Source organism: Cupressus sempervirens, chromosome 11 (assembly GCF_028749045.1).
Source record: "Cupressus sempervirens isolate cs-2001-9-10 chromosome 11, ASM2874904v1, whole genome shotgun sequence".
In the NCBI taxonomy this organism is placed as follows: Eukaryota; Viridiplantae; Streptophyta; class Pinopsida; order Cupressales; family Cupressaceae; genus Cupressus; species Cupressus sempervirens.
The window spans coordinates 255,635,049-255,658,770 of NC_143128.1; the positions used below are offsets into that span (position 1 = coordinate 255,635,049).

Here is a 23,722-nt window from a genome sequence, read left to right on the forward strand (position 1 = left end):
AGGAAGTGGTTCATCATGTAGATCCCGACTAGCAGGTGACTACGACTCCCTTCCTCAACCCCATCAAAAACGTCAAACATAAAGAAAACATATGCACACACCATACACATGCAAGTATGGGGTAAGTATCCATAGAAACTGCATAAAAATCATTCATCCAACTAACATCATTCAATAACTGAAAGTCAATGCATGAACATATATATCATCATTGAACATAATCACAACACATGCCTAAAAGAATCCAGTCAGAACAAATTAGAAAATTCAAGTAGGGGTAGGCATTACACAACTTCTAAGCAATCAACAAGAAAAGCTTAGCAACCTTGGAAGCCAGAGATAGAGAAGATAAACTCAATTATTGCTAATGAAAGAAACTTTGTTCAGATGAACAAATTCTATGATTTGTATAATAACTTTGAAAAAGATCAGATTGATATCTCTACTATAAGATACATTATAGCCAACAATCTGAAACTGAAGGATATTGAAGGCACGGTGAACTAAAAGGTCTATGATAGACTTATTGAGAAGAAGGCACAGCAAGAGAAGAGGACATAGAACTTCGAAAGTCTATGCTATGAATAATATGCAAGACTAATGACGAAGAAGAAGTCAAGAGATTATTGAATAATCTTGCACCTTACTATAGAAATAAAGTAAGACCATTCCTATTTATGGTGGGTGAGAAGAACAAGATAAGAAGTGAGACTGTAGTAGCAATAAGTCTGATGTCGCCAATCAAAGAGGCAACTAAGAAGAAGCAAAGGGAGGATGACACTAAACCTTTTAGTTCATCTACTCCACTTTCACTTGCTAGCCTGACAACTGATGATGATGATCAAATAGATTTGATCTCATCCTTATCAAAACTCATTCAGAAGAATAGAATAGTGAAGAGCCTATAGAAAACCTTGATGGAGGTTACTGACAGATTACATAATACTCTGATAGTATAGCACACAGAGGCAGATTTAGAATAGAGGGCATAGGCAGTTCTAAAGTAATTTGATGAGGAATTCACTAATTTGTTGAGTGTTGTAGAAACAAGGCACAAATCTCACATGATGCTAACTTGTTTAGCACCATTTATCAAAATATTAAAAATGATTTGATAAGTGTTGATACTTGTATCAAGGAACTTTAGAAGTGTCAACAAGATGGTAAGATGTTGTACATTAAGTGTACCCTATCTCATAAACTGACTAAGGATATTGACAATCAGATTGAAGAAAAGATGAGTGAGCTAGAAGCTCTATCTAGCCAAATACAACATCCAACTAGTAAGATTGATGATTTTGAAGGACAAGTGGCCAGTATTCACAATGATATCAAGAAACTGGAACTTCAGAAAGAACAAATTTTGAAAAGAGTATCGGATTTCAGAGAGTCTATTGCTCTAAAAAATTCTTTTGTTGAGAAATAGTTGGAGGAATGTGTCAAGGCTAAGGACACTTATTCTAACTTTTTGTACTCAAACCTTAATGTAGTTGAGATTGCATCATATGCCCTATGTGCAATTCTCACCACTGTTGAATCTATCAAGGAGACATGGACTAAAGGTATGGACAATTTAAAAGAAAATTTTGATGATTACATGAAGATATTATCAATTTAAGGTAGATGTTTACAACAATTTTGACAGCAAATGGACGGTTTTTGGACAGTTTTTGACATCTTAACCTTTGTCATTGATGTCAAAGGGGGAGAAGATACTATAGAAAATTTTAAGTACAGTATTGTAAAGTATGAAATCATATTGTAAGGGGGAGCATATGTAAAATGAACAAGTAATGTTACTGTAATATTATTTTTTGTTAAGTTTTTGTCACTTAGCCAATTTTCCCTATGTTGTTGCCATCAAAAAGGGGAAATTGTTGAGAATTGGCTAACAAGGATATATATTGCTGTCATTTATGGAAACACATGATGGACATGCTTACAAGAAACCTCAAAAATTAAGATACTTAGCTTTTGGTACTCAGAAAATTGTTTATGAATTTGATATACAACGGTATATTGTTTTGATTATAAATTGTTGCTGATGTCATATTATGACTAGCAAAGTTAGATGGAGATAGTATACATGTTGATGATGATGTTTATAACTTCAGAAGTCTGTACGGACTGTACGAAAAAGAGATATTTTTTTTTAGCAATGAAATAGGACAACAAAATTAAAAGAAAGGAATTATTTTGTTTGCAAAATAATTATTTGTCTAATTAGGGCTGACATCCTAGATGTTTACTCTAAGTTGGAAAAGTTTATTATCGTCTTAGTTGACCTAGCAAAAATTTGTGAAAAGGCATGGTATTATGCAAAGGACATCTTGTGATGAAGTGCAATTGTGGTAATTGTTGTGTTGAGCAATTGTATACGAACTTTTGTGAAAGCAATATATCCGAAGTTTGTGAAGCCATTTTGTGATCCAAGATTGAACTAAGAAAGAATCTATATTCCAGAAGTCTGATTACTTATTTGGCCAGTGAGCTCTTCTTGTAATTGGAAATGCATATTTGGGCAGTGGGCTCATCTTGCATCTATTGTACTACAACTCCTAATAGGGTTGGAATATCCTAGCAGGGATTCAAAGTCTCATAATAGGGACTCTTTATACTGAATTTTCTCATTGCCTCCTAATAGGGTCCATCTTCTAACAAGGAACTTATATATCAGTATATTATCTTGTGGGTATCATCCCCACCAGGGTTTTCCCTTGGCCAAGGTTTCCTTAGTTAACAAAAATGGTGTTATGAGTTCTTTGTGCATGGTTATTGTTATTGTTCAACCTTACTTTATTATGTATGGTTTAAAGTAAGAAATAATATCCTAGTTTTTCCTTTTTGTTTTGCAAATCGTAAGGTCTTGATTTTTAACAACCCAATGAGGCAACTTGGGTTAATGTTTATCTCTCTATACTATTGTTGTGTTGGGTGTCTACTAATTTTGAAGCACTAGTAGAATCTTGTTTTGGGGTTATCTTTGAAAATATTTACATTTTGTTGTTATAATGGGTTTCGGGTCCCTTCAAAACATAGTTTTAACCATTAATCAAAAACTTCTCTTGGGTCATTGTTAGACACCATCTAAGCTAGCATTTGCAACCAAGACATTCTATTTAATGACCCCAATATAAACCTCAAGGCACATCACAAGGAGGGGTAAATAACCTTGCACAAATGAAGGTGAAATAGGTGGTCTAATACATAAATTAGAGTCATTTATAGGTCTTCTACAAGTGCCAACAAAAACCCTAGCAATTGAAATATCTTGATAGAGTGGCATCGCAAGCACAATTATAAATTTCATCCTAGATTACACAATTCAAATATGAATACACTAATATAATAAAGAAGATTCCATGTAAATCTCTAAAAATTTGTTGTTGTGCGGGCTTGTGACTGCTTTGTGTGAACCAACAAAAAATATCTTTCAATCTTAAAAGTCCAAACACAATTAATGACACTAACAATTATTAAAAAAATCTTATTTTCATGCATTCATTAGTCTCCATTGCCCTTTTTTGTGAAAATTTGCACTCCTAGGGATTGCAATCTTCTTAATGAGTGGAAATGGTTGACTCATAGTCACTTTAAATTTAGTTCTTTAAATGTATGTTAAAAGCAGATTTTACCTTACTATTCTCCTACACCTTGTCTAAATTTGAAATGGAAATGCATATTTAGCATCAATTTTTTACCAAAAAAGAGTGCACAAATATGGAAATCAAAATTTGATTTTCATACTCATGTAGTGGTTTAGAAAATCTTATGTTGCAAGGGTTCTATAGGGGATAAATTAAAATGTATTATGGTTTAACTGACTACTTGTTCTTTTTGTCCTTGTGGTGAAAGTAGGAATCAATCACATCAAGACTTGCTCAAACTCATATGGCCTCACCAAGTCTAGGGATAGTTGGGTCCTCTCAAGCTTAGGGAGCCCAAGACCGAAACCCATAGAGTCTAGCCACATCTTCTAGACTCAGCAGTCTCATGGATCAAACCCTTTTATCGCCAACAAGAAGAAAAAAATAAGTGTTTTGACTTGACCAAAACTTTTTTATATTTGATTCCCAACTCTAAAAATTCATTTTCCTCCCAACCCTAAAAAGCACTTTTCTTTGTTTTCAAACACAAGGAGAGAAAAAGAGTCATTTGGGCGAAAATATTGAGCCAAAGGGTAGACCAACAGATTGATTGAAGAGGAGATAGTGATTGTTGATTCTTTGCGCTAATAGTTTGTATTCACACATTTTGGAAGATAAAGAAGGATTGTGATGAGGCCTCTATGAATTTGCAGGTGTTATTTTTTTATTGTTTACTTTCACATTTCCATTGTATTGTACACTTGTTTTAATTTTGTTACATTTTATGTTAACGGAAAAAATAAGACACTCTAGGGCCTAAGCATCCAATGATCAAACCCTAGCTTTTTTTTTCTCTTAACTGATTAGTTGCAAACCTTAACTATTCTTCTTCTTCTTTTAATTTAATTAGAATGTGAAGATGTCAAATTTTTTCATGTATAATATATTGCAGCATATAATGTCTCAAACTAATTAATGATTGAATTATCACCTTGCATAAGTACCATACCATAATGTCAAACCATGTAAAAAAGCACCCATTGAAGTCATGCATGAAGTATAATGTCAACTAGAGGAATTTCAAGAAGAAAAAGAATTAAAAAGAAACAAATGGAAGAAATGATAAACATTGGTGAGAGGCTTATAATTGTTTTTAAAAAAATCCAGATTAGATTCACTCCTAGTTTCATGCACAATTCCAAGTGCCCAACTATCACTTGAGATGGGTTGGAATAAAGAGAAGCATGATGTTACAAATAGTGCATTTGGAAAGTGTTGGTTCAACAACACCATTCTATTTCATGCAACAAGGTATATATTATTATTTTAATTTTTACGTCTTAAATTTTTTGCTTTTAAGATTATTTCAGGTTGATTATTTTAATTTGTAAAGTTAAAATTGAATACATGTTATATTTAATTTATTTATTTTAGGTCCCTAATTGGCAAATCGTGATAAAACTTGTTACTATTTATGGTGCAAGATTCAAACCCCTAATGATGAGGAGATAAAAGGTCATTTTGACCCAAATTGTGGTTGATGTCAAACCTACAATTCTTTAGTATGAGGTATGGAGGAAGGGTTGTACCATTACGATTGCAGTTGGACTGATAGAAGTGGAACGATACTAAATTTTGTGCCTCCCTGTCAAGTAATTGTACTTTATAAAATATATTGATTTAGTAATTAAGTTTTTTATATCTTCATTTTACTAAGTCACTTCTTTTCTTTCCCAAGGGGCACGATGTTTTTGAAGTGCATTAATGCTTCATAAAAACAACAACAAAATGTGGAGTTTCTCTATGAGGTCTTGAAGAAAGGGTTGGACAAGACATAAGGAGAATGTAGAACTAATAGACACAAATGATGTGACATTATATGGTTGTAGGTAGACTTCTTATTGAGAGGCAAAGGCAAAGGAGGCTAGAGCACGAGTAGACTCATTAGAGGAGCTCAGGGTTGAGAATGATGTGAATCAAGATTGGATGTCACAAAAGCTGAGTCTAAGGCATGAGCGCTATCATGGTTGCAACATCTTCCAAGACCTATCTTATGCGCACACCTAGAAGTGTCAAGTGATATTGGCTCCTCTTAGCCTTAAACTTATAGGCTTTAGCATTTGTTTTGTATGTTTCATGCCATGGATTTCATATCCATGAATTTTGTAGACATTTAACACTACTTATATATCTAATATGTTATTTAGTTTGATATATTTCCTTCACGTAAAGCCTAAAATTTGCATGTATACTAATGTGATCAATGTAAACTTATTTGTTCAAAGTAGCTTCCATTTGATGAGATTATTGTGTCATTAAGGTTTATTTATTGAAGGATGCGTAAAACAAGTTTTAAATCCTTAAAAATCTTTTGCATTTTTTGGGTTTTTCAATTTGAGGTCTTTGTCATATTTTTTACTAAATCCTAGCACCAAGTCCAAATCCGAGTCAATAATCAACGAGACAATTTAAGCCAAATCCAAGTCTTGTAACTCCGCATGAAACATATAATTTGAAAATTATACTAAATAGTAATTTGGAATTTCATTCATACTAAATAGCAATGGACTGTTGTTTGTGCAAACATTTCAGCCATTTTTGGTCATGTTCTAAACTAAAAAGAGACAATTTTTTTGTGGTCGTGTATAACAATGTGGTAGCAAATTCTATTAGATAAATCAGTTTAAAGCACATGTGGAAAATTAGACGTAATGTTTTTTTTTCAATTGTTATCAAGCAACTATTATTTAATAACTTTACTCTAAAATCTTCGTTCAGATGACTTATCTTTTTTTTGCAATCCAGAGTTTTGTGCAAAAGGAAAGTGGATGCTATGGACAAGCTTTAACAAATTAAAGAGTAAATTATCCAATTTCATACTTGAACATTCATAATCAGAATCAGAAAGTTTGTCTGAGTTATTAAATGAATTGTATCTTTTTTTGGTCATTCTTGGATTGTATTATATACCTGCATACAGACAGCTTCATTCCGATAATTGCATTGTCTCAATATTAAAGAAAAGAGACTAAAAAGCACTAGAATTAATATATCACAAGAAATGCTTCAAAATTTTATTGAATCCTTAACTACAGCCATACAAACAAGTTTAAGTTGCACATTTCTAAGGCATATTAGACTCGAAAAAACGTTTGTTCTTTTTTACAATAAAGGCACCTCTGAAATATGTCCAATAAGCTGTAACTTCGAAACAGAATAAGGAAGAAACAATAATTTTAAGATACATATTCTAGCCGCTCATAATTAGACAAACTCGAAGCGCATGAGAAGCCTCACAGACATGTATTTTTCTCCTTTCTTGTTGAAGAGAGGGATAGCTCGAATTCCTGTCTTAATTTCTGCCACGGGTAAGCATGTCTGACCACCAAAGTCATCCTTTTCGGACATGTCATACTCATGCACCTCAACACGAAGTAAAGCCAACTCCGGAACTGTTAAAGGGAAATTGAACTCGTCACCCCAGCAAGGAATCCAATTATCTTCGATTGCCCTTGTCCTTTTCATAATTGTATCAGCTGGCACCCCTGCGATCCCAACCTGTAGCTCGAAAATCCAATGGAAAATAAAATGAAGGAATGAATAAGCAAGTGAAGGAAGCTACCACCCAAAACTAGACTAAAATCCATTGGGGTATAAAATGAAAATTTATTTGATGTCCATGGATGGTCAAAATAGGCAGATGGAACTTGCTGATACAAACAATAGAAATAGAATAAGCAAGTGAAGGAAGCTACCACCTAAAAGTACAATAATTTGCAATCGATGGCAAAAGCACGCATACCCTTGTATAGAAGTCGGGAGGAGAGTAAGTGTCAAAATGAGTTTTCTTGAAGTCTTGCAACCAACCATCTCCCATGTAGACTTTGACCTGAAAAATCTCAAGGCAGATGGCATTAACCCATACATTTATTACGCTGGGTGCAAAACTAAAAATCTGAAGTAGAAATATCATGATAAACAGAGCTTAACAGAATGAGACCAAAAGGTATAACGTATTTAACATGAGAAGCATTCTAGAATGCACGATCAACGCAAAGGTATGCACATCATCCATTCATCGTCGAAATATGTCCATGTATTGCTGTGATATCGTATTCCTATGTATGTTTAGAAATAAGCACTTTTTTGGCAATAAACCTGTTTCTGAAGAAATTTAGGCAGGTTTATATGACCGCTAACTTTTGCGAAGGAATGTGATCCAAAGGGTAATAATGTGAAAGTCATTTACATAGCCAGGAGATTTGATTTACAAAACTGTCATCTATGTTCAACAAAGATAATCATATTTACAATTCCACAAGGTAACATGTTGTTATTAAGAACTTCACGAAAAAGTAAAGTATTAGATTTGGGAGTATAAACTTTCGAGAAGTCCCAAGTCGATGTAGTACTAGGATAGATAATCTCCTGAGAAATTTGTGAGCACCATCTAGATGCAGTGATAGCTAAGTGGACCATTGTGCTCATGAGTGATCAGTTCATGTGAGGCCCCACACTCATCAAATATGGATCAATTAGTTTGACTCAAGTTGCGAGCTATACAGTTAAATATGTGAAAAATGCCTCCTACTTGTTCACAAAGGAGCTAATGGGGCTTTACAACAAATAGTTCACGAGACACAACACTTGTTACATGAACTTGACTTTTGGGAAAACACAATGTTTAAACTCACTCGATTCAAAGCAGCATTGGGATGGGTGACCTCCCAATAAGTCCCAATCTTTCACCCCTAGGAGCATGATCTACTGAATGTTAAGTGGACCAATCATGTTTACGACATATGGGTTTGTATGAAACCCTACTCAAGAATCATTGATCAATGAGTTCTACTAGAAACCTGTAGTTTGATCATAGTTTTGATACATAGCAAAGAATACTTGTTGTGGCCCTTTAATGAATGGTTCATAAGACACAACAGTTGTTAAGGGTTTTGGAAATGGGATAGCAAGCTAAGTGCGCTTGATCTTGGGGGAAATTCCATAGTCAGACATGCTTATGTCAAAGTAGTATAGGGATAGGTAACCTAGATGCAACGAATACAGAGTGTATTTACGCATGTCTAGTAAGACCAGTACTTGCAATAATGAACAAAAATAACAAAGCACACTAGATAGAGTAACATTAGTATATTTATATTTATATAAAATCCTTACACAGAAGTAGACCAAGGGTTAGACTATTTTCCCCAACTGCCAAAAAAAGCCTATATAAAAAAATTCATGATTCCAAACAAAACACAATCGACAACTACTAATACCTGCCTCATAATAAATACTAATACATAGACATATACAAACAACAATGAAATATTATGAAGTCATTTCATGCTACCTACATCATCCTTCTCACCTCCCTCAAAAAAACAGTTGGATTCCATGTTCACAAGCATAGAAAATCAAATCAAATAATATCAAGTTTTCCAAAATCGTGACAACGCTAAAGGAGCATCATGCTAATGATTTCCTTTGTTTGCCAACACACCTGAACACTCCACAACCAATGGGCATTCCACATCCAAATACGGACAAAGGTGTTAAAGTGTGACCACTGCAAATGTAATAGCACTGCCAGTAATTTCTGTGTCTTCCAAAGACAGCAATCTCTCTTGTAATTATAGTATGAATGAGACAAGGAGAGGCATGTCCCTTCATGGGACATGTCTATTCATTAACACATACTATTTCATTATTTATGATTAGTAATTATTATACAATATATATATATACACACACACACACAAATTGTCTAATACTAATCACATATATATAGTGCAATGATTACTAATCAGAATGATTAACTAGTAATCATAACAATAAATCTCATGGTTAAATCAATCTGACTGAAGCTACAGCATTAACACAAGAGCGCAACTAGCTAAATATCATAGTTACACCACCCTGGGGGACGGGGGGACGGCGAAACGGGGGGACAAGTTTCCGGGACGGGGGGACAGAGGGGCCTTAATTTGGGGACGGCGGGGGGACGGTGGGGGGACGGCGGCAGGGGACAAGAGGGGTGTATATATCTATGCATATGGTATTTAAAAATGTTAGTTATGAAAATATGTATTGCAATATAGGATGTAAAGATGTAAAAGAGTGAATACTTGAAACATTGCATTGAATTGGAACATCGAACATTAAACATAAATAGTTGAATTTGCAAATAGTGAATAGCAGGATGTCCCCCATCCTCGGTGGAGGTGGTGGAATCTAGTGGCACCGCTGGGGACGGGGAGACGGAGTCCCCAAGTCTCCGGTGCGTTGAAGTCTCCGAGACGTCGGGCAAAAAGGGGGGGGACGCGTCCCCGTGTTACTATGCTAAATATTGGCAATGGTGTCTTGAGCTAGAAGTAAAAAGAAAAACTATTGAAATACATTGTGATCATCAGCATATCCGGAAGGTACTGTAAAGAACTGTAGTCACCCGTGGCCATTTAATTCCATGAAATGTGGGAGGACCATAAAAACTAGTAATGTTTGAATGTGCACTGGACTCTAAAAACACTTAATGCTAAAATTGTACTCAATGGTGCTTCAGGCATTCCAAAATTATGCCCAGCACGAAAGTCATGTTCAATCCTCTCGTAGGCATGGGACGTGCCTTCACTAATTCAATGACTTGCTAGAATAATTCCTTGGTTTTATAAAATCCATACTGTGAAGAACCAATTGCAGAAGGTTGTAGAGATATAACAGAAGATGCAAAAATTGTTTCAACAAGATACACAACCAAGGGTAGTAAACTTGTACATGAGCAGCAGTGGATTGGCACTGTAGACAATGGATGAAAAATTGCTAGTGTGTCATTTAACAACAATATAATGATAGAGATGATTAAACCATATAATAAGAGAACAGGCAACATACACGGCAGAAATTGATAATTGAAGGTTGTCCTGTGCGAATTGTTTAAAAAAAACAAAAAAATTCTTGAACAAAGGATACAACGGTAACATAATTTTCAATAAATATACAGTGAAATACAAAGCAGTATACAGCATAAGAAGAAACAATGTATGATGGAGATGTTTGGATAGAAGTCATACAATGAAGAATTCCTAAAGCAGCTGCACAGTGTAGACTTTTACAAATTTTCATTCAATCAAACTTTAAATTTCCTAGGATTATTGTATGGTGAAAAAGGAATTTAGGGGCCCGTGTGATGAAAAGGTTAGTGAAGAGTTTGTACAATGAGATCTTTTTAAAACTGTTTGCAGACTGTAAAATGAGCTAAATAAAGTGCTTTGTTATTATTATTTTAATTTTTCCTCTCTCCCCACCCCCACCCCACATTGTAAAAGTAATAATTTTCCTTTCATTATTTATATTTTTTGTTCTTTCATGTGAGGCCAATAATGAATTTCCCTCTGACTTCATCACATTTCTTTGTAACCTGCAAAATAATAACTTTTTCCTTTTTTGTCAGCTGTCAATGAAGTCTACTCCAATCATCTCCTTCAAATTTTGATGTCATGATGAAATATACAAAACAGATAAGGTCCTTTCTGTAATATCCCCATTTTCATGGGTGTCAACTTCCAGAGGATTGGCCAATTTCCTGACCCTCACAAGCTAATGGTGTTGTTCAGAAGGTCTGATTAGTAGAGTTGGAGACCAATTCCCACTCCAAAGGTTACGAATGTTTAGGATTACTCTTCATTTGAGTCAGATTGGCACACTTAACTATTTATAATAAGTGTCTATTTTGGGAAAGTCAGAGTTTCTATTTTTAGCATAGCACTTAATCAGTTGGGTAGCAGTTGTTAGCATGAATGCTCATGGTATTCCTTTGGGGGAGTATCCTAAGCATTGGAGAGTTAGTTAGCATGATTGACATGTTGCCTTCATGACTATGTTTGTCATTGATGTCAACATAGTATTGTTTATGTAAAGATTGGCAGAGTAGAAGACAGAGAACGAGGTCGTATGGACTGTGTATTAATGATGAGGTCAAGCGCAGTTGAAGATATGTTCTACATTGTGTCCTGATGAAGTGGACAAGTGTGAGAACAGAGAGTCGAAGACATGCTAGAGTTACTCAAAAATTATAGAGGATGGTGTGCAAATAGAGTATATGGAAGTGATTTCTAATGTTTCAATTGTATCTCTTAACAGGGATAGAATCATGATGAGCACAGTTAGTGATAGTAGACAGCCTAATGATGACATCAGCAAATGCGCAAGGTCAAAGGTTGCACGTGTGAAAAGTTGTATTTACTGTGAGCCGACATTGTTTTGTAATTGCAAAAAGACGTAATGAATTGTAATATCTTAATGAGATCCTATTATAATTAATTGGGAAAGCCTCAAGGCCGACTCAAGGAATTATTTTGAGGATATGGCATATAGGAAAGTTATTTTCCTTGTGATGATGTGTGTGAAGTGTGTTAATTTTGTTGTATGTAAGCAAGTGATATGCGAAGTTGGTAAATGCATGTGAGCAATCTAAGGGATTATTGGATGCAAAGTTGGCGATTTGGTATTGAGATCTAAAAGAGGTTTGGTCCAGTTAAGAGGACAGAGGAGTTCAAGTTATTCATTTTTATTATTCTGCAACAAATAATACAAAGATCAGTTGGACAATGAGTTCGATGGTCTTGCCCCTAAAGTTGTTTGGACAGTGGGTAATTCTGTCTTCTACAACTCCTAACAGGGATTCAAAGTCTCCTAATAGGGACTGATATGTACTGAATGTATTTCATTGACTCCTAATAGAGTCCATCCACTTACAAGGACCTTTTATATTAGTACATCATTTTGTGAGTACCATCCCCACTGATGTTTTCCCTCTGATCAAGGGTTCCCTAGTTAACATATCCGGCGTTATTGTGAATGTGTATCTTCTTATGCTTGTTGGTTATATTGCACATGGTTAAGGATTAAGAAGGTTGATAAATGTTTTAATAGTTGAATATCTAATTCACACACCCCCCCCCCCGCCCCCAATTATCTTGGTGGACTTCACTTTCTAACAATCAGTATGGAGTTGTGGTGATGTTAACAAAGCTTCCTTATATGCACAGCTTCATGGGCAAAGCTATTTTTGGGAGGGACATCCATACTCATGATATGCATAGTGATAGCCTCATTTGTCAAAAGGCTCAATTTCAGGGGCTTACTATTATAGTAAATCAAGTATACCCAATTGCTGTTCTCGACAAGGCATTAGAATGTTTGGCCTTGGCAGGATATATCTAGATTCAAAGTTGATCAATTGAAGAATTAAAAAGCTTGTTATTTTTTTAATAATTATTAATTAAGTTGGACTTATTCAATATTTAATTTAAAGCTTATAAAGTGTGATAAGGGCATTGATGTTTATTTAATAAAATTTATGCGATACCAATGCTTTGGAGGTAATTATAATATTTTATTATAATTCAAACTTTGAAATGCATACAAAGTTTAAAACTCTATGAGTTATGAGCTTCAAGCTATAAGTTGATTTGGATTGAGAAGGAATAGAGGGTATTATAATGAAATATTATATTTCAAACTTGCAACAAAAGCTCATATGATAAATTGTGCAGCCTTTAAGCTTCAAGGTTCAAGATCAATTTCTATTTGGAGATTTATAAATGCCTTCAAAGGAAGAAATGGATTTATGACCTGTACTTTTGATAATCTTGCTTGCGCGGAGAAGAAATTGAAACAAGGGTTTTAAAATATCAGCTTGAGGAATTGCAAATTCTACACTATTATAGCACTTTAAGATGGTGAAATATTCCAAAGAATTGTGCAATTGCATTTTCTACAATTAGTGGCTAAGAAGGTTTAAAAGGTGTAGAGATTAATTCTTAGCAGCTTCATCGAGTCTCAGAGTCATAATTATTATCGTACAATTATTATATTGGCTATTGTGATTGATAGTATGATAATTATATCGGTAATATATTTATTATATTCCGAGATAGTATAATTATATTATGTGATAATATGATTATATTATTGTAATCAGTGTAACGTGACTCGCCGTGAGTCGAGCAAGTCTCCCGAGTCAACAAGTCACCAATGGCCTGCCGGGTCAAAATAAGCCATGACCCAGGCTCAGCGAGTCAAGTGACGTAACTCATCGTGACTCGCAGGTCACGACCCACTTGACCCGGCCGCGGCAACAGGCTTTTAGTTGAGTTAAACATAAAAATAATTTTTTTTAATATTTTTTTTTTATTCTTCGTTATTCTTATAACCCTAAAAGGGCTTTAATAACACTCTATTGTGAGAAGAAGAAAGAGAGAGAGAGAGAGAGAGAGAGAGAGGAAGAAGAGAAATAGAGTGTCATTGTTTTGCAACCAGCTGAAAGGAAGAGGAGAAAAGCTTGCATTTGTGACATTGGAGCTTGCATTTAGATCATCAAGGAGTTTATAGGAGTTCTTCTCAACACTTCCCAAAGCATTTCAAAGAGGTAAGAGTTGATTTTTTAGATTTTGATGAATTTTTAGATTTTGATGATTTTTTTCTCTATACTTATGGGTTTTTTGGATGAATTTTTTTTGTATGTTTATGGGTTTTTTTTACTTTAGATCTTCATAAAATACAATGCTTAAATGGTAATATTTGGTCTAAAATGTCTTATTGCAGCAACATTTACATTTTTCCTTACTCATAATGGCTCCTGGAGGTAAAAAACCCAAGCTCTCCAAAGGCAATAAAAAAGATGCGTGTTGGAAGTACACCATAGACTTTCTGGGTAGAGGTTGAACTCAAACAAAATGCCTATTTTGTAAGGTCCTTAATAGTGGGGGGATAAATAGATTGAACTACCAAATTGCTGGCATACGTGGTAATGATGCTTAGCCTTGTAGAACTAGAACTGTTGAGGCTCAACATTTTTGTTATGTTGCCTTAGAAAAATATGAAAAAGAAACGGAATTAAAACAAACAAGTAGCAAAGTTAGCTCAGATTGGTTCCAATTCCCTTCCACGCTCATCTGGAAATGATTTTGTGTCTAGTTTTACACCTGGGCTAGGTTCAATAGGTTGTGTTGGAGAAGGTTCTTCCCCTCCCCCCTATCGTCCTAGTGCTTCTGCTAGTTGTACTTCTTCTAAATCTATTCCTTGCACTGCTAGTGGTGCTACGGCTGCTGCCCCTTCTAGTAGTACTAGCTTTACCTTCCATCCTAGAGTCGAAAAATTTAGGTTGGACAATTTTTTTGTACCGCATTTCACTCCTGGTGCACAACCCTCACTTGAGAGCTTGAGCTAGAATAGGGAGATCATGAAGCTGGAATAAGAGCAATTTGCAAGTTTTGATTTTTTTGCAACATGTCATTTATAGCAGCCAGGTATTCATTTATATTTGATTATTTTACATTTTTAACTTTCAAGTTTTAAAATTTAAATTCAATTTTATAATTTTAACTTGATGTTGAAAATTTGAAATATGCTAATTAAAATATTTTTATAAATGTAACAAGACTCATTATTGGCAGGGGATGATTGATGTAATTTCCATCTGTCGTGTGGGGTTTAAAGCCCCCACTAAAGATGAGTTGAGTGGCACCCTCTTACTAGAAATGGTTGAGAAGATGAAACTTGAGTTGGAGGACCATAGAAAGATTTGGAGCCAAAAGGGGTGTACCATTATGACGGATGGATGGACAAAGAGGAGGAATAGGACCCTCCTAAATTTTCTTGTTTCTAACGGAGGTAATTCGTCATCCTCTACTTCTTGATGTCTAAAATTTAATGTATTATTAAATAACTAAAATTTTGTTTTATTGACTATTGATTCTTGAATGATAATTATTTTGTTTAATTTTCACATTCAGGATCCACCATGTTTTTGAAGTCTATAGATGCTTCCTCACATGTCAAAAATGCAAAATTCTTATGTGAGGCTATGGAGGAGGTCATAAGGGAGGTGGGGGAAGAGAATGTTGTCCAAGTGGTGACTGATAATGCAGCGAATTATGTTGTTGCAGGTAAAATTTTAACTTCTAACTTTCTAAGTTCTAAAAAAATTTCTAAAAAAATTATTTTAGTTTTTCATTAAATTTTGAAAATTAAAAGTTTTTTAATACATCAAAAAATTTCATTGTTTACTAACTAATTTAAAATTGTTACAAGAAAACTTTTGATGGAGAGATACCCAAGAATCTTTTGGACTCCATGTGCGGCCCATTGCCTCGACCTCATGTTAGAGGATATTGGCAAGCTTGAATGGGTGAAATCATGTGTTGCTAAGGCCAAAAATCTTTGTAAGTTCATCTATAATCATGCCTTGGTCCTTAGCATTATGAGAGAATACACGAAGGGAAAGAAGTTGGCTCATCCCAGTATCACAAGATTTGCCTCTAATTTTATCACACTAAAATCCTTGCTAAGTTCAAAGTTAGCTTTGAGGTACATGTTTGTTAGTCCACAATGGAGTTCCTCCTCCTTTGCCACCACCCCTACAGGGATAGATGCAACAAAATGTATTTATGATGAAAAAGGTTTTTGGGAGCCATGTTTGAAGATTGTGGAGGTAATTTAAATTTTAAAAGCTTAAGTCTTAAAATTTTATAAATTAATTTATCTCATACATATTTTTGTTTTATTTGCATTGTGCAACTTTGCAAAGTTTCATCATTCACTAAATTGTTTTTTTGTTTAATTGTTTTGTAGATCACTGAGCCCCTTGTAGCCCTCCTACGAGTTGCTAATGAGGAGAATCCCTCTATAGGCTACATATATGAGGGCATGGATAGGGCCAAGGAGGCTATTAAGGCCAAATATGTAGGAGTTGAGGAAAAATATGGCCCTATTTGGGACATAATTGATAGGAGATGGGAAAATCAGCTTCATAAGCCCATCCACGCAACAGCCTATCTCCTCACTCCGGCATACCGTTTTTGTGAAGATTTCAAGGCAGATGAGGAGTTTCTTAGTGGCCTATACACTGTGATATCAAAGATGGCCACTAATGCCATAGATATATTGCTTGAGATGGATGCCTCTAATAATGTATCAGGGCCCATTTTTTCAAGTCAAATTTTCAAAGAAGGTTGTACAAAATTGCACCCAGGTAAAAATTATAGTTTAAACCTTATACAATCTAGTTTGTAAATTTCTAGCTTTAAAGTTCAAATTTTGAAATGAGACTAATATTTTTTTCTTTTTCCTTTTTCAAAACTCAAATAGATGGTGGCAAATGTTTGGGGCTTCAACCAAAAACCTTCAGCAAATTGCCATCCGCATAATGAGCTAGCCAAGTAGCGCTTCTGGATGTGAGCGCAACTAGAGCATGTTTGAGCACATCCACTTGAAGAGATGTAATAGGTTGTCTGTAGAGAAAATGAATAGGCTAGTCTTTGTAAATTACAACCTACGCATTAGGATCAGGGAGATTTTGGATAGTGACACCTCTCTGATTACTCTAGAGGAGGTTGATCCAGAGTCTAAGTGGATCACTGAGGCTACTGATCCTGTCTTTGATGATGAGGACCTAGAGTGGATTGACGAAGCACATAGAGAAGCTGAGGCCATGGCTATGGCAGCAGAGGACTAGAGAGCTCCAATTGTTCCTAGTGGCACCTCACAAGCACTAGTAGAGCCAAAGACTACAGTTGATCCTAGAGGCACCTCACAAGCTGATGCTATGGCTAATCAGTCATCCAGGACCTACCTTAGACGCCTTACTAAGAGGCATTTTATAGATTATACTGAGCCTGAGGTTGAGGTTGGGGTGAGGATGAGGATGAGGATGACAATAAGGACTAGGAGCCATAGCTATAGTCTTGTTTTAACTTTTTGTTTAACTTAACATATGATCGAAATCCGGAACATTTGATGATGACTATTAATGTGTTGGATTTCATATACATTTTGATGGGTTGCATGGATTTATCATTTTATATATCTATGTTTTACTTTTATAATATTTCCTTCAGCTACTGTTTAGTATTTAGCAATTTACCTTTGTAGCATTGTACTTATGTAATCGATGTATGTTTAACTTTTAAGTATGTGTATTATGATCAAATTATCTTCTATTTAATGATGTTATTATGTTTTTAAGCTTTATTCAATAATGGGTGCATGGAATGTTCTTTAAATCCTAAAAAATCTCAAAATTTCGAGGTTTTTTCACTTTGTCGAGTCCGAGCCGAGTCACAAGTCAAGTTACCCTTGCCGAGTCCGAGCCCCATCCGAGTCACGTTACTTTGATTGTAATTATTATAATTGATTATTAATAATCATATCAATAATATAATTATTATATTACCGTGACTCGATGTAATTATATTCTATGATAATTAATTTATAATGTGATTATTATATTAGTATTAAAAAATTATATTTTAATTATTATATGTTTTTATGGGCCAGCATTATTATATTATTATTATAATATATTAATTATATTTTTTGAGGGCCCGAGCTTTGTTATGGGTGCGTCCCTCCTTGGGTCCTATTTGTTTGGTATAAAGGAAGATCAATCTTCCTCTATTTGACATAGCTAAGGATGGAAATATATGATCTTTGTCAAGTAGATGCAGTGCTCAGGGGAGACAATCTAAGATTGTCTATGGTTGGGAGGGCAAATCGTTGCTCGCGGTAATCGAGCACCAAAAATCAACATGAAAATTTCCCTAAACTCCATTTGTTCCCCTGGCTGCTCCTCCACTAGAGGTTGTTAATAGAATTGGCAAAAAAGAGGATTTTTTGGTCCACGAAGAAGTATTCTTTGTAAGAGAGATTTGGAGGCTAATGCCTAACTTTGTTTAAATATGGCCTTGGGCTCAAAAGATTTGGGACACAACTCTTATTCACTGGACTTGGAACAAAATCTAGGGTGAAGGATTGTTAATTTTATGGTAGTGCTTGTTAACCACAGGAAAATCATCAAATCTGTTGCCTTCCCAACCATAGATGATAAGCTCTTATCATCACCCCTGACCACACTACATATTTTGTACATCAAAGAATTCATTTTATATTAATGCGAGAATGGTCTTGCATATATATGAATCAAGGTTTCTTTATAAACCTCCAATCACCCTTGTAGTTTTGGCGCCAAGAATAGGATTAGACCTATTAATTACAAGTTGCATTCATATAGGTCTTGCCCAATATAATAGGCCTTTCCCAATTACATAATTGCAAGTTGCATGAATCGTCCAAATAGGCCCAAACCCAGATAAGGATTGAAATGGCAAAGTTCGTTAGCAACATGACAAAGGCCATCAGGCCAATTAGTCATTAGGTGTACTAGATCAGCCCTAGAAGGAATCTGACCTAGCTACACATCAAGACTCCCTCTTAGCTAGGGAGGATTCATTTAATATTCAAGTTACACAGAGACAACCATCATGGCTACTTCCATGAATGTAAACATAAGTGCTCATCACAAAAATGTAATGACGTTCACCATGGCTACTCCCAGATGGTGAATAAACAAAAGTGCTACATCATGGAATTTCTTCCACCATGCCTATTCGCAAAGGGTGGATCCACCATACCTACTTGCAGAGGGTGGAATGAAGGCTGTGACCTCAGACTTCTCCTAAAGAAGAATGCATGTGCACCATGCCTACTCACAGAGGTTGGATCCTCCATACCTACTCGCAGAGGGTGGAATAGGGATTTTCACCTCAAACTTCTCCCAAAGAAGAATGCATCTCCACCATGCGTACTTGCAAAGGGTGGATTCACCATACCTACACGCAAAGGGTGGAACGAGGGCTTCCAACTCAAACATCTCCCAGAGAAGAATGCATATCGAAGGCTTGTCAGCTCAAGCTTCTCCTAGAAAAGGATGCATTATTGAGGGCTTGCACCTCAAACTTCTCAACCAAAGAAGACTGCATTAATAAGGGATTGCACCTCAAACTTTTCCCTCTTGGAAAAGAACTAACTCATTAAAAAGGTATTACACCTTGAACCTCTCCCTCATGAAGAACTCATTAACAAGGGATTGCACCTTAAACTTCTCCCTCACAAAGAAGAATTCATTAACAAGGGATTGCACCTCGAACTTCTCCCTCGTGAAGAACTCATTTAAAACACATAAAAGATCATTTGAAAGCCAAGAATCCCTCTCAGCCAAGACTCCCTCTCAGTCGAGATTCCCTCTCAACAGGAGCAATATTCTCATAGCTTTGATTAACACAACACTAAGAAATTGGCTCCAAAGTTTGTCCAACAATGAGCTTTTCATGTCACACTACTACACAAGCTTGTTAATTCTCTACAAAGGACTTGGCATTCTACATCTTCCACTCAAGCTACCTCTAGATCTGATTTCTGCACCTGAATAGTCTCCCTCTGAATGCTATTTCTTCTTCTTCGAAGAAACTAATCACAATGACAATTTGTATAGGTTCTTTCTATTTAATGAAGTTATGTGCCACCAATTCAATCCCATGGCTACAAGCAATGTCCCCATGTTTATTTCTATAGCTTGCATAACTTTGCATGAAATCTCTCATCACCCAGTTGCTTCTCGATCCGTCCTAGAAGCATCTCCTTATTGCCTAAATTTTCTAGTAATCCACCAAAGATCCTTCGCCATCACAAAATTATAGTGCAAGGAGAGAGTGAAAAATTTGAACACCAACATATCCTCCAAGTCTCTTCAGCTACACATTCTTATAAGAATCCCTCCATTTTTGCATCTCTTAAATTCCAATTTTCCTATGCTAATTGAGGATCTTTACTAGAGCCACTCTGATACCATGTTAATTTTATGGTAGTGCTCGTTTACCGCAGGCAAACCATCAAATCTGTTGCCTTCCCAATCATAGATGACAAGCTCTTATCATCACCCCAAGCACACTACATATTTTGTACATCGCAGAATTCATTTTCTATTGATACAAGAATGGCCTTACATATTATGAATCAAGACCTCTTAATAGACCTCCGGTCGGCCTTGTAGCTTTGGCACCAAGAATAAGATCAGACCTATTAATTACAAGCTACATTCATATAGGTCTTGCCCAATATAGTAGATCTTGCCCAATAACATAATTGCAAGTTACATGAATCACAGAAATAGGGTCAGACCAAATTAAGGATTGTAATGACAATATTCATAAGCAACATGGCTAAGGCCAACAGGCCAATTAGCTATTAGGTGTACTAAGTCGGCCCTAGAAGGGATCCCTAGCTACACATCAACAAAGATCCCTCTTTGTAAACTAGAAAATCTAGGCATATATACACAAAATTGAATACAACATTAAGAAAATTAGATTTTTCTGTAATTAGGGAAACAAACAGTAAGTCTTATTTTAAAGATCCAAAATGGAATTTGAATGTTCATACAATGAGACTTTTAACCCTCGTCACCCATTAATCAGGATTTTTAAAACTTAGTCGGCAGCATATCAATCTTTTGATACTGACTATTGCTATGTTAAATGACAACAAATAATTCCCTGGGAAAATGTGAGAAGCCAGGTTTAGCAAGGCTTCATTAATCTTAAGCCAGTAAGGCTAAGGGGTCATTCGCTATCCCTTGCTTATTAAGGCACTCAAATTCAAGGTACACTGAAGTGGGATTTATGTACAATCTCCAAAGGTACATAATCCCAATGATCAGTGATTACAATTTACAAGTATACCTGGAGGAATTTCTCGCTTGGTTAAAATATCACCAAACTTCAGTTTTCTTATCTCACTTAAATCCTATGTGTTTGAAATGACCAGTAATGTCCCTGAATAAGATACAGGCATGAGATCAGGACATGCACCAGCATGCTGATATAATGATAACTAATTCTACAGTTCTCATTATTATGTCAATGACTCAAAACTTGAGCAAAATTAAAAGGCTGAAATTTTGACATTACCATCCAGTGACATATGCAAGAGACCGTAAACTGCACCCTTCTGACACAATAACTACCAAATAAAAAACTTACCATCAAGTTGTCTTATGTTTTAGAAAGCAACAATCATGTGAGAATGTGGAAGAGAGAAAAGAAGAAAAGAATCTGGTCCACAATAGCATAGTATTTCATAGTCTTACACAATCTTACAATGATAGAAATTAATAACAAAAAATAATGCTTAACAAATAGACATCTCAGCCAGTATACTATTATAAGGTTACTCTATTGATGACAAAAATGTATATGTTGCATATATGATCCCTTAATGCTGGAAATCAATAGACAGAGATGCTCCAATTTCATTGGACAGCCTTGTTTTTGTGTACACTTATTGGCAATTGGAGTTTCAGATATTCTTTTTCAGATTGATTGAGACGATGTAACCGGGGACAATTATACAGGCTTTTAGTCTTTTGACTATTCAAATGATTTAAATTAAAAAATAAATACCAAAAGCATGTTGATAAATGAACTTTGGAAATAAGGTTTAGTGCTTCAAGGCTAAGAAGCAGTACAATGTCCTTTCAACTGTATTCAAAGATATATTTAAAATAACGAGATATGTAAAGTCTACAAGGCTTACCATTAATGTTTTTTTAACTCTCCTTGATTTCTTTGGATTGAAAATATTTTCACCATCATCACTATTATCATTTTCATTTGTGAGTAAAAAGTTAGGTTTTTTGACATAACCACATCCGCCGTTTGCCCGAAAAAACCCATGAGCCAACCAGAGGTTTCTTCCATATCCCTGCAAAGATGAGAAAACATGAAAATACATCACACATTCCTATTAAAAGTGGCAGGCAACAATACCCAAAAAAGCAAGCATAAGCTGGAAACCAGAAGAGGAAATGGATCTAGAAATCAGCAAGGCTGTCCTGTCGATTCAGAAACTGACGAAGGAAATATTTTATTTTTCTTAGTGGCTTTGTATATTACTATATTGTTAAAAATGGTACAGGAATTTCCCTAAGCATAATCTTATCTTACTACATGGACAGAAACAAACTTCAAAATGACATCTAGGGAGTAGCTTAAAAGACAATATGAAGTCAACGTGTTTGCACATTAGCACTAAGCTGGTACTAAATATCACAAAGCAAAGCAAATCTAGCTGTTGGCTATGTATTTCAGTTCTAGAGGATAGAAAACTCACTGAATTAGGTCTAAATGAAAAGTTATAAATAGCGTTAACAAATTATGTGGGATAGTAGCTTTTAAGTGACCAACATAGCCAAAAATGCCAGCACTCGCTATAGGGAAGACTGAAAAAGAACCTGCATATTGAATGCGACCATCTGTGCACCATGTGTCCAAGCAAGAAGTGGGTTACCATTTGAGGAATTGATACGTGTACTCTCTGGATATATCCTCAATAAGTTTTTCTGGGTAAATCTGTCACAAAATATTGAAGAATGCACAACAAGCATTTGTAAGCTTACATAAAAGAATAAAACAGAAAAACAAAGGATAATAAAAACAAATACTGCCTTACCTAACAATGTGATCTGGGTACAGCTTTGCAAGTTTTTTCAATTTTGGCAAACTTAAACTGATACGTTTAACATAGTCTTCATCAACTCTAAGTGTATCTTTCAACGATAGTCCTTTAACTTTTCCACCACGAATGGCAATAAGTTGTTTGTACTCTGGTGCTTCCTTTTTCTCTTGAGAAACTCCACTGTCATCATCCATATCTTCTTCTGGAGAGGCAACACCATGTACATCCTAAAATCCAAAGCACTTAAAACTATCAGTCCAAGAGGAAAGCTGGAAGCATAAGTACACTTGTTATGCAGCATGCAGTATGTCCTATTAGCAACATTAACGAGAAAATAAAATATGAAAAGAGATCAAGGGAAGAAGAGCAGAATTAAAATGAAATTTAACACAATCTATGCAACTGGAAGTGATTGATAGGACGAAACCTTTTCATCAGGCTCCACATTCTCAAAATCTGGGATTTCATCTCCCCATGTTTCCTCTTCATCGGCATTTTTTCCCACTTTGCCCCCACTCTCAAGATTTTCCAAATCGTTTCTTTCCAGGTATTCCTTGGGTGGTTTAGTTGAGATGATTATATGACGTTTCAGATCTTCTGGTGAAGGGAGCACTTTGTAGTCATTTGAATCTGGGTAGAAGAGCATACCCCCAAAGGTTTCAGTCATCATCTGTCACAGCATTATTTTGAAAAATATAAATCAAGTTGGAAATACATTCTGAAACTATTTGCAATTAAAAGAATAAAAAATCAGGGCATATTGGCTAGAGGGTAAGGGAGCGGGC

At 35.4% G+C, this 23,722-nt stretch overlaps 1 protein-coding gene across 2 annotated transcripts in view; it reads right to left on the reverse strand.

The window, feature by feature from the left end:
• Positions 1-6,637: 6,637 nt before the first annotated feature.
• The window catches only part of LOC149529123 (phosphoinositide phospholipase C 2-like), a 96,019-nt gene continuing 78,934 nt past the window's right edge, over positions 6,638-23,722 (reverse strand). For both annotated transcript variants that reach the window (XM_089807908.1, XM_089807907.1), the window contains exons 4-9: positions 23,365-23,607; positions 22,932-23,164; positions 22,714-22,831; positions 22,017-22,184; positions 7,390-7,476; positions 6,638-7,145 (exon numbers count right to left, since the gene is read on the reverse strand). In XM_089807908.1, the coding sequence (XP_089664034.1) occupies positions 6,852-7,145; positions 7,390-7,476; positions 22,017-22,184; positions 22,714-22,831; positions 22,932-23,164; positions 23,365-23,607 (1,143 nt within the window). In that variant the 3' untranslated portion in view covers positions 6,638-6,851. The remainder of the gene's footprint in view (positions 7,146-7,389; positions 7,477-22,016; positions 22,185-22,713; positions 22,832-22,931; positions 23,165-23,364; positions 23,608-23,722) is intronic.